The following is a 12,188-nucleotide window of genomic DNA, read 5'->3' on the forward strand; positions in this document are numbered from 1 at the left end:
AACTGTTTGATGCTCACTTCTGCCATGTTTGAACTATAGTAGGTATTAAATTACAAATAATGCCACATGGCCTTGGGTTGAATCTGATAATTATTTTGTATTTTTTTGCAGTGTCACAAAGTGACTGTAGTTCGAGAAGATCAACTTGAAGGTACTTGTTTTCACTTTTAAACAGTAACACTACTTCAGTACTATTTTTTTTTTTTTAATTTCAGCTTAAAGTAATATTTTACTTGCCTGTGTTATAGTTTGCAATCTTCATTTGCAGATGTGTTTTTTATTAATGATTCACAGTGAAATTTTTAATTTTAAAGTGAAACAAAAATGAAAGAATCCACATGTTTTTATAATTTTTAGAGCCACTATTTTCTAGAGTTCCCTTTAGTAAAAATTGCATTTTTTGTGGGGATTGTGTGGTATCTTTTTTTTTTTTTTTTTTTTTTTTTTAATGTAAGCAAGACACATAAATATAAATAAAATATTTTAAATAATATTGAAGCAATCAAATCCTCTTTGCTTATACTTGATCTTGGTATGTATCCATTCAAATTCCTAGTGACTCAATTTCTCTTGTGTCTTTTTAATGAACTTTATGCCCTTGCTTAATAGTTATGCCTGTCTGTGTACTGACTTATTGTTATGACAATATCATGTTTTTCCAATAACCGTCAGTCTGGCTTTTTGAATTCATTATTTGTTTTTCCAGTTTTTGTTGCGTTTCTGCTTTGTCCTAATCTTCATTTAAATACTCAAAAGTAACATGGTCTTTTGTGTGTTAATGTCTTCTTCTATACAGTTAATTTTGGAGGATATGGCTTTTTTATGTTTACATACAGTGCTATGTAAAAGTTTGGGCACCCCGATAAAAATCATTGTATCAATTTATAACTTACTAAGCTTTTGAGGCAGCAACTAAATTTTAACATATTTATACCTTGCAAGCAGCAACATTTCAGTAGTGAAATATTTTTATTGGACCAACAGAACCAATTTAATGTGCACTTAAACAAAAATAGGCAAGTACATAAATTTGGGTGTCCCAAAGGAATAATCCTATCAATATTTAGCAGAGCCTCCTTTTGCTGAAATAACAGCCTATAGACGCCTCCTATAGCCACTGACAAGTCCCTGAATTCTGGCTGGTGGTATTTTCTTCCATGCAAAATGCCTCCAGTTCAGTCAGGTTTAATGGCTTCTGAGCATGGACAGCCTGCTTCAGATCAATTCAAACATTTTCAATGATGTTCAGGTCTGGGGACTGGGATGGCCATTCAAGAACACTGTACTTGTGCCTCTGCATGAATTCCTTGGTAGATTTTGAACGGTGCTTTGGATCATTGTCATGATTAAACATCCAACCCCAGCGTTACTTCAACTTTGTGATGAGTCTTTAACATTCTTGTCAAGAATCTGCTGATACTGGGAGGAATTCATGCGGCCGTCAACGTTAACAAGGTTTCTAGTACCTGTGCTAGCCACACAGCCCCATAAAATGATGGACCCTACACCAAATTTCATAGTAGGCAGCAAGTTGTTCTCCTGGAATTCTGTTTTTTTTTTTTTCGCCATACATCACACCTCTGGTTGTGAACAAATAACTCTGCCTTAGTCTCATCTGTCCACAGTATTTTTTTCCAAAAATGTTTCTGGCTTCTACAGATGCATTTTTGCACACCTCATGTGACTCTTCTTATGGGGAGTACTCAGATAAGGCTTTTTGCGCAAAACCCTTTCTACTGAGCCGTTCCCGGTTCAAAGAGCGCTGGACTGTGGAACGATGTACAATGACACCATCAGCAGCCAGATATTCTTGTAGCTCTCTGGAAGTGGTCTGTGGTTTTTCTGTGACTATTCTAACCAGCCTTCGGCTGTGCCTTTCAGATATTTTTCTTGGCCTAGCACATCATTCCTTCACAAGGACTGTTGCTGAGGCCGTCCATTTCCTAACTACATTTCTGACTGTGGAGACACAGTCCAAACCTTTGTGATAATTTCTTGTACTCTTCTCCTAATTCATAACAATGAATTATCTTAGTTTTTAGGTCAGTAGAGAGTTCTTTAGAGGTTCCCATGTTGCCACTGTCTAAGATTGAACCAAGTACAAGCACAACTAGCAATTACCCATGTAAAATAACCTTTTTCATGATTGGTTGCATCTGCCTTTGTTGTTTAAGGTCTAATGAGCTAATCAAAGCAATTTTGTGCTGCAACCTGTCGGCATTAAATGAGTACATGTCTTCAAATTAATGCAATTAAAAGGATGTCCAAACTTTTGCACATTTCATTTGTTACATTTTATTTCGTATAACTCAATAATGCTACACTGAGAATTTTGGTCTGATAATCATCCCCTTGTCTACATTTCTCTAGTAAAAAAAAATGGCTTATTGGTGTGATCTTCTCTTATGAAGACAGAGCAAATTATCATGCAAACCTTTTTGGGATTTTGGGGTGGGGTGCCCAAACTTTTACATAGTACTGTAATATATTGGTTAATGGCAAAAATGCCATTTAAATATACTTTATTTTTTCCATATATTTTTCCCTATAAATTGCCACTATAACAAGCCATTGACAATACACTTGCTCTGATAATTTTATTTTAATAAGGAAAAGAAAATGTTAAATAGATTTTTAACACTGAAAGCATGTGCAATAATGTGTATTAACAATTACAACATTTACCTTTTTATATCTTTTGACAGATACAAAATCCAAATTGATTGTAACTGCAAGCATCCATGTTTATAGCATTCAAAAGGCAGCACTTAAAGATAGCAGCCCTCTCTTCAGCACAGATTATGATATAATTAAAGAGAACCTTGATAATTGCAGCAAGTAAGTATTCATGTTGCATTTTAAATAAAGCCAGAATTTCAGTTTTTACAGATATGTGTACCTCTTTTCAGATTTTAACTGTTTAAATTGATGGTAAAGACATTATTAAGCTTTACAGTTTTATAGTTGTACAATGCATACATTTCGTTGCATGTAGGCCAAAATACAAGTATATTTTGAGGTATTTAATCTCTGTTCTTATCCATGATTGCTTTATGAATATCTCTGGGGAGCTTTTTACATCTATCTTGAAGGGTTTTTTTTGCAAACTGTGTTCTATTTAACACATAGGATTGGTTTATTTTGACAGATGCAAAAGCTTAATTTGAATTTAGGTACCCACTAAAAATACTGACCCTGGTCCACCTAATAGGCTGTATTTTTGTCCAGCTCGGCAAGGCCATAATGATGTTTGTTTATTAAACTGCATATTGCCCAAGCCAGATGTTTAGCCTACTGTCTAAAATGATGGAATCCCCATGCTTTAAAAGAAAACACATTGGTTGTGGCTAGCTAGATTTCAGCTCTGGGTCTTCTTGGTAAACTATTTTTTCTGTATAGCTGCTGAAAGTGCCTCTAGAAGTGGTACCATGACTTAAGAAAGCTTATTAGCTGGTGAATGCCTTTACCACCAACCACACTGATTCACAACATCTTTGTTCTACTTGTATCATTGCACTGATCCTGTTTGTGATTTCCTGACGGTTGTTAGTTTTTTTTTTTGTTCATAATATGATAGGTTGCTGTAGTCCAACCTCGGAAATAGCCTGCTTGTTTAATAGTATTGTAAAGCAACATAAAAGTGTTGTTTTTGTATTTCTGCACAGTATTACACAGTTTGCTACAAATGTTGTCACTGCTTTGATGAAAATGCTTTCAAACCAAGCCGTGACCAGGATGCTTCTTTTTTGCTGAATGCATCGATCTATTCCTCCTCTAGATTCACTGAAAAATGTGGCATAAATACTGCCCTCGTGTCTATTTAAATGAACTATTTAAATCAACAACATAAAGTATATCAAAGCAAATCTGTAGTAAGGTGCTAAAATGTGGGAAAGCAGTAAGATATCCCAGTGCAAATTGAAAACAAAGATGTAATTGATTATTTATTTAAACTCAAGTTACTTCGAACAATGATTAATTGCTAACATCATTAATTTCCTTTCTGTTCAGTGTAGATTAGTGTGTAGCTTCTGTCCTAATTTATTTACATGAATGTGTATGTGGAACACATGGGTCATAAATCTTCCATTTTTTTAAAAGTTTGTTTTACAGAAAAGAACATCCCTTTGGTTAGCTTTCTATTTTTTTTCCTCCAAACTCTGGTACTTTTGTTCATTTTCACAGTTGCCAATGTGATTGGACACAATTACATTTTAAGAGAGTTAGCTGCTTTTCTGCATTGCATTGTGTCAGTGCACATGTGAGAGTCAAGCATGATCTTCCATCATGTTGGGTGAACAAACAGTTAAAAGCATTGTGGTTGCAAACACAGAAATTTATTCCAAAAAGAATCATACACATTTTTATGGCACAATGTTAATAACATCCAGCATATATTGTCTTGGGTATTGCATTCATTTGTAAACTATAATTTTAATTACTCTTACCAATAGACACATGCTTGCAGACAACTCAACAGTGAAGTGGAGGTGGCGTCCATTTTACACTTACCAGCCCCTTACCATTTTTGTTTTCATATATACTAGATAAGGTGTTTTGTCCTTTCCATGCGCCCTCTCCTCAGTAGAAGTAATAATCTTCCTTAAAAATGTATTCAGGCAAAAAGTTACTGTGTGGAATAAGGGAGTTCAAATATTACACAAAGCAATTCTGTATCCAAAGGTAGATTTTTATTTGTTTTGGACAAAGTGTTTAAGTTAACTATTAATGAAATAGTAAAGAAACTGACACAGATAACTGAGGAGAAATGTATGTTAGCCAATGCATGCACGTGGTATGTCATTTATTTTATGAAAAGGCACTTTTAAACAGTGCACAACACTATGGAAACAGAAATTTACCTGACAGAGCACCATTCAGAACAACAAAAAAAAGAATATTTAAATCATACTTAGTTCTCATTTATTCTGTTAATAATTAAAAGTTTCCCTTTTTATTTTTTTGCATTTCAGTAATTTCTAAGCTTATGAGAGGCTGAATCTTCTTGTTGCTATGTTGCTGAATGCATAATGTAGTAAATGTATATTGGTTTTTCCTCAATTGATGTTTAGCTTGATATTTAGTGATTATAAAAGGAAAAAACTAAGTCAAAACTGACACAAGCAGGATTTAGAAGAACGTAATGTAAACAAGGACAGCTATGAAGAGGATGAAAAATGGAGGCCATTGGTCCAGATGACATACCTATGGAATCATGGAGGTGTTTAGGAGAGATGGCAGTGGAGTTTTTAACCAGATTGTTTAATGGAATCTTGGAAAGTGAGAGGGTGCCTGAGGAATGGAGAAGAAGTGTATTGGTGCCGATATTTAAGAATAAGGGGGATGTGCAGGACTGCAGTAATTACAGAGGAATAAAATTGATGAGCCACAGCATGAAGTTATGGGAAGGAGTAGTGGAAGCTAGGTTAAGAAGTGAGGTGATGATTAGTGAGCAGCAGTATGGTTTCATGCCAAGAAAGAGCACCACAGATGCAATGTTTGCTCTGAGGATGTTGATAGAGAAGTTTAGAGAAGGCCAGAAGGAGTTGCATTGCGTCTTTGTGGACCTGGAGAAAGCATATGATAGGGTGCCTCGAGAGGAGCTTTGGTATTGTATGAGGAAATCGGGAGTGGCAGAGAAGTATATAAGAGTTGTACAGGATATGTACGAGGGACTTGTGACAGTGGTGAGGTCTGCGGTAGGAGTGATTGATGCATTCAAGTTGGAGGCGGGATTACATCAGGGATCGGCTCTGGTAATCGGCAGTGGTGATGGACAGGTTGACAGACGAGATTAGACAGGAGTCCCCATGGACTATGATGTTTGCTGATGACATTGTGATCTGTAGCGATAGTAGGGAGCAGGTTGAGGAGACCCTGGAGAAGTGGAGATATGCTCTAGAGAGGAGAGGAATGAAGGTCAGTAGGACCAAGACGGTATACATGTGTGTAAATGAGAGGTCAGTGGAATGGTGAGGATGCAGGGAGTAGAGTTGGCAAAGGTGGATGAGTTTAAATACTTGGGATCAACAGTACAGAGTAATGGGGAGTGTGGAAGAGAGGTGAAAAAGAGAGTGCAGGCAGGGTGGAGTGCATAAAGAAGAGTGTCAGGAGTGATTTGTGACAGACGAATATCAGCAAGAGTGAAAGGGAAGGTCTACAGGATGGTAGTGATACCAGCTATTTTATATGGATTGGAGACTGTGGCACTGACCAGAAAGCAGGAGACAGAGCTGGAGGTGGCAGAGTTAAAGATGCTAAGATTTGCATTGGGTGTGATGAGGATGGACAGGATTAGAAATGAGTACATTACAGGGTCAGCTCAGGTTGGACAGTTGGGAGACAAAGTCAGAGAGGCGAGATTGCATTGGTTTGGACATGTGCAGAGGAGAGATGCTGAGTATATTGGGAGAAGGGTGCTAAGGATAGAGCTGCCAGGCAAGAGAAAAAGAGGAAGGCCTAAGCGAAGGTTTATGAATGTGGTGAGAGAGGACATGCAGGTGATGGGTGTAACAGAACAAGATGCAGAGGACAGAAAGATATAGAAGATGATGATCCACTGTGGCAACCCCTAACAGGAGCAGCCGAAAGAAGAAAAAGAAGAATGTAAATGTAAAAGACCCTGATATGTTGAGGAAAGTGGCCATCTCTTGCAATTTCAGGCTGCTGTACAAAGAGAAATAAACAAATATACAATTATGGCCTGGAGGCCAGTTCAGGGAAGGGTAAACAATTACTTGGTATTTGATGAAGTTGGGATCATATAATGAGTGATCATCTTCATGGAATTCATTGAATCTCAATCTCACTAAAAGAAACAATACATCCTGACATAGGTCTTTTGGAAATGTGTCTACATGCACCTGATCCAGCTGAGAGAGGCTCTGGCTACCTACATCCCTTAACTGGACAAAAAAGGGTCTTATAAAAGTTTTTAAAGGAAAGAGTAGAGGTCTTGCCATTGGTTTCTTTAGTGCACATAAGCGCATCTTTTTAAGTTGACTATTGTAGCAAAGTTCTGTCCCTCAAGGTTCGCAATCCTTGAATTATGGCCTTTGTTTGAACTTGGGTATTCAGCTCTGTTTCTGAGCTATTTCCCTGAGTGTTTCTTTGTCTTTGATTGATTGTCTTATCAAATAAGGCTTGAGTCTATATTTCGCTGATGGGCCACATCAGGCAAACTGTAACTTTTTAGCTGTAATTAAAGAGTGTTTTGCTATGGCTAGAGCACAGGTCCACCGCTAAAAATCGATAATGTCAGCCTTGTCTAGCAAATACCTTTTAGTGCAGAAAAAACTGTAGGGAAAAGAATTATGGAGTACATTGTTATACAAGGAGTGGTGGAAATACACTCCTCCTTCTTTCGGCTGCTCCTGTTAGGGGTTGCCACAGCGAATCATCTTTTCCATATCTTTTTGTCCTCTGCATCTTGTTCTGTTTCACTCATCACCTGCATGTCCTCACTCACAATATCCATAAACCTGCTGTTAGGCCTTCCTCTTTTCTTCCTACCTGGCAGCACTATCCTTAACATCCTTCTCCCAATATACTCAGCATCTCTCCTCTGCACATCTCCAAACCAATGCAATCTCGCCTCTCTGACTTTGTTTCCCAACCGTCCAACTTGAGCTGATCCTCTAATGTACTCCTTTCTAATCCTATCCATCCTCATCACACCCAATGCAAATCATAGCATCTTTATCTCTGCTATCTGCAGCTCTGTCTCCTGCTTTCTTGTCAGTGCCGCCGTCTCCAACCCATATAACATAGCTGGTCTCACTACCGTCCTGTAGACCTTCCCTTTCACTTTTACTGTCTGTCTGATACTTGTCTGTCACAAATTACTCCTGACACTCTTCTCCACCCGTATCACCCTGCCTGCACTTTCCTTTTCACTTCTCTTCCACAATCCCCATTATTCTGTACTGTTGATCTCAAGTATATAAACTCATCCACCTTCGCCAACTCTACTCCCTGCATCCTCACCATTCCACTAACCTCCCTCTCATTTACACACATGTATTCTGTCTTCTTCCTAATGACCTTAATTCCTCTCCTGTCCAGAACACATCTCTACATCTCCTGTGTCTCCTCGACCTGCTCCCTACTCTCACTACAGATCACAATGTCATCAGCAAACATCATATTCCACAGAGACTCCTGTCTAATCTCATCTGTCAACCTGTCCATCACCATTGCAAATAAGAAAGGGCTCAGAGCCGATCCCTGATGTAATCCCACCTCCACCTTGAATGCATCAGTCACTCCTACTGCAGACCTCACGACCAATCCTGATTTTTAAGATGTAGGATTTAAGTGTTCATAAAAATGAATACAAAAAATAATGCAAAGTTGTATTCAGAAAATGTTGGGGGAGACCCATAAAGCTCTCAAACTCAAATGAACAATACACAGAGGTCACTTCTTTTATGGGAGATATGGATATCAGTGAAAAGCTTACTCCATATCAGGCAGACTCATCAGGAACCAAAGTGTCTTCTTCTACAACCTGATGATGTGTTAAAAAAAATTATCTCATGGGGCATGTTGCAGCTGAGAAACACTGTGAAAAGGCAGAAGCAACAGAGAACAACCCAGCATGAAGCTACAACCATTGGTAGAAAGTCTTTTGTAATAGTGAATCCAGGTTTTATATTCTTGGTTCATGAAGATGCCAGTAAAAAGTGTTGGCCCCAAGTATATTCATGTAGATGATTAACTGCAATCTTCTGTGAAGCACAGTGGTGGCTTAGTCATCGTCTTAGGGTTTATAACAGCTAGAGTGTAGGGAATGTGGTCAGAATCAATAGATTGATCTCAGAAGTACAAACAAATTTTGATTCACCATGATGGCAAAAATACCAGAATAGATGTGGTGGTGTGCATGAGTGAGTCCTGCAAAACACTGTTACCCTATTTTCTTACTTTTGCCCTATGCTGCTGGCATGGGTTCCAGCCCCCCACTTCTCTCTGAAGTGAATTAAGTAGGTTTTGGAATGTTATGTTTTGTAGATTTTGATTTACATATGAATGGCCGTCTATCAACTTTAACTTAAAAATTAAATTAATATATAGTCTTGACTCAGAATTCCAGTGAATAATGGTGATATTAAATTTATGTGGTCTGAAATGTAAGTGATATTATGATTTTCTGTATATTTTCTTATGATGTGTTTATTTATGTTTCAGCTTTTGGATCTGCTGTGTTACATACAAATTAGGTGATAGTGAGAAATTATTGCTAAGGAAGTGAGTTGGCAGTGGTTATTTCTTAGAACTAAGCTGTCACGAGGCAATGTAACATTTGATAAATCTTCTAGCGATTTTCAATCATAATCTTTATTTACATAATCTTAGCAAGTTGGAGACATAAAGCAGCATGCTCCCCTGAAGCCATTTGCATAGTGTGAAATACCCAGGAATGTATTCCAACTAGTAAGATAAAATCAAACAGTGTTAATTTTGTCTTTAGTCACAGGGGCGTGCTCTATGTGTAGGAGAGCTGACAACCAATGAAGGCTCATCCAGAATTACCGTTCATATAATGCAGTGATGAGGGGGAAAAATGTGGGTGTTTTGGACTTCACAAACAGAAGAGAAGCACATCTGTCTCTTGTCTCATGTTTTATGTATCACAACAGGAAAAAGAAATAGGAAAAGAAAAAAAAGGGCAGAGACTGTGGCTGAACTTATTGTACCTGTTGACCCTTTGTTCAGTGCTGGCTCCGTCAGGAAGCATGTTATTGACTGGCACAAAAAAAGAGGCAAGCACAACTGCAATGGAAGGTCCACTCTCAGTCAGCTGGCCAGCGATTTTTAGTTGTTTAAATTCATATGACCCTGCGATGAGATCAACAACAACATTTATTTATATAGCACATTTTCATACAAAAAATGTAGTTCAAAGTGCTTTAAATAATGAAGAAAAGAAAAATAAAAGACAAAGTAAGAAATTAAAATAAGACAACATTAATTAACATAGAATAAGAGTAAGGTCCAATGGCCAGGGAGGACAGAAAAAACAAAAAAATAAAATTTCAGACAGCTGGAGAAAAAAATAAATCTGCAGGGGTTCCAGGTCACGAGACCGCCCAGTCCCCTCTGGGCATTCTACCTAACATAAATGAAATAGTCGACTGAAAACAAAAGCATGAACTAATTTCTCAGCATCTTTCAATGATATAAGAGGTCTAACTTTTGCTATGTTTCTGAAGTGAAAAAATGCTGTCCTAGTGGTCTGATGAATATGTAATTTAAAATTCAGATTACAGTCAACAGTTACCCCTAAGCTTTTTACCTCCGTCTTGACTTTTAATCCTAATGCATCAAGTTTATTTCTGATAACCTCATTATATCCATTATTGCCAATCACTAAAATTTCAGTTTTCTCTTTATTTCGCTTGAGAAAATTACTATTCATCCATTCAGAAATACAAGTAAGACATTGTGTTAGTGAATCAAGAGAATCGGGGTCACCAGGTGCTATTGATAATTACAGCTGTGTGTCATCAGTATAGCTGTGGTAGCTCACGTTGTGCCCTGAGATAACCTGACCTAATGGAAGCATGTAGATTGAGAAGAGCAGCGGACCCAGGATAGAGCCTTGTGGAACACCATATAGGATATCATGTGTCTTTGAGTTGTAATTACCACAACTAACAAAGAATTTTCTCCCTGCTAGGTAGGATTCAAACCAATTTAAGACACTGCCAGAGAGGCCCACCCATTGACTAAGGCGATTTCTAAGAATATTGTGATCAATGGTGTCAAATGCGGCACTCGGATCTAGGAGGATGAGAACAGATAAATGGCCTCTGTCTGCATTTACCTGCAAGTCATTTACTACTTTAACGAGTGCAGTTTCTGTGCTGTGATTTGTTCTAAAACCTGACTGAAATTTATCAAGAATAGCATCTTTATTGATGTTTATTTAACTACATAATGATTGCCTTCTCTAGAATTTTACTTAAGAAAGGCAGGTTAGAGATGGGTCTAAAATTTTCAAAAGCAGAGGGGTCAAGATTATTTTTCTTGAGTAGGGGTTTAACTACAGCAGTCTTAAGACAGTCTTGGAAGACCCCCATATCTAATGACGAATTTACTATGTCAAGAATACTACCAATTAGCACACCTGATACTTCTTTGAAAAAATTTGTTGGTATTGGGTCAAGGATGCAGGTGGAGGGTTTCAGTTGAGAAATTATGTAATGTAAACCAGGTAAATCTATCCTGGTGAAAGAATTTAATTTGTTTATATCGGAGTACTGGGGCTTAGGAGGAACCGCAGTGTTGGGGAGATATAGTATGTTATTTCTAATATCATTAATTTTTTAATTGAAAAATACAGCAATAGCCTCACAGGTTTTACTGGAAGTATTTTGGAGGCATTCCTTTGCATTACCTGGGTTTAGCAGACGATCAATCGTAGAGAATAAGACTCTGGGATTACTAGCATTGTTATTTATAATCTTAGAGAAATATCAGCGCCTCTCAAGACGGACTGTGTTATTGTATTCTGTTATTTTAATTTTCAATATTTCATAGTGGATAGTTAGTTTAGTTTTCCTCCATTTACACTCAGCTCTACGGCATGTTCTCTTTAAATCACACTCTTTGGGTTCCATGGTATAACAATGCTAGAAGTCTTTTCAGGTGCAACTGTGTCAACAGCAGCTCTCACTTTAGTATTAAATCTTTCCATCTTACTATTTACATTATCCTCGCTATTGTAGTTGGCACTATAAATGGACTGATTGCTTAGAATGTTTGTAAGTTTTAAAGCTGCTGATGAGTCAAAAAAGTGTTTTTTAACAATATGCTTCTCATGAATGTTTTCTATCATTATTTCTATATTAAATAGTAGAAGAAAATGGTCTGATAGACTCTTATCAATGACCTGCTTTACATCAACGTTTAGTCCTTTGGTAATTACTAAGTCTAATGTAGGACCTGCTTTATCTGTAGGCTGATTAACGAGTTGTCTCAAATCAAAAGAGTCCAGGAGGTTCACAAATTCTTTTACTTTTTGGTCACATTGTCTATATGAAAGTTAGTTGCTGACTATTAAGAGTGTGTCATAGTTTGTAATTAAAATTGACATTAAGTCTGAGAATATCCTCAAAGAAAGATGCGTTAAATTTAGGAGGTCTATACACAAATAATACTAGAACGTGAGAATCTCCATGAAT

General features: G+C 37.3%; 1 protein-coding gene across 2 annotated transcripts in view; it reads left to right on the plus strand.

Annotated features, from left to right (window-relative positions):
* pold3 (polymerase (DNA-directed), delta 3, accessory subunit) overlaps positions 1–12,188 on the plus strand; it is a 45,339-nt gene that overhangs the window by 10,699 nt on the left and 22,452 nt on the right. For both annotated transcript variants that reach the window (XM_028799390.2, XM_028799391.2), the window contains exons 4-5: positions 112–151; positions 2,706–2,838. In XM_028799390.2, the coding sequence (XP_028655223.1) occupies positions 112–151; positions 2,706–2,838 (173 nt within the window). The remainder of the gene's footprint in view (positions 1–111; positions 152–2,705; positions 2,839–12,188) is intronic.

The sequence above is a fragment of the Erpetoichthys calabaricus genome, chromosome 4 (assembly GCF_900747795.2).
Source record: "Erpetoichthys calabaricus chromosome 4, fErpCal1.3, whole genome shotgun sequence".
NCBI lineage: Eukaryota > Metazoa > Chordata > Cladistia > Polypteriformes > Polypteridae > Erpetoichthys > Erpetoichthys calabaricus.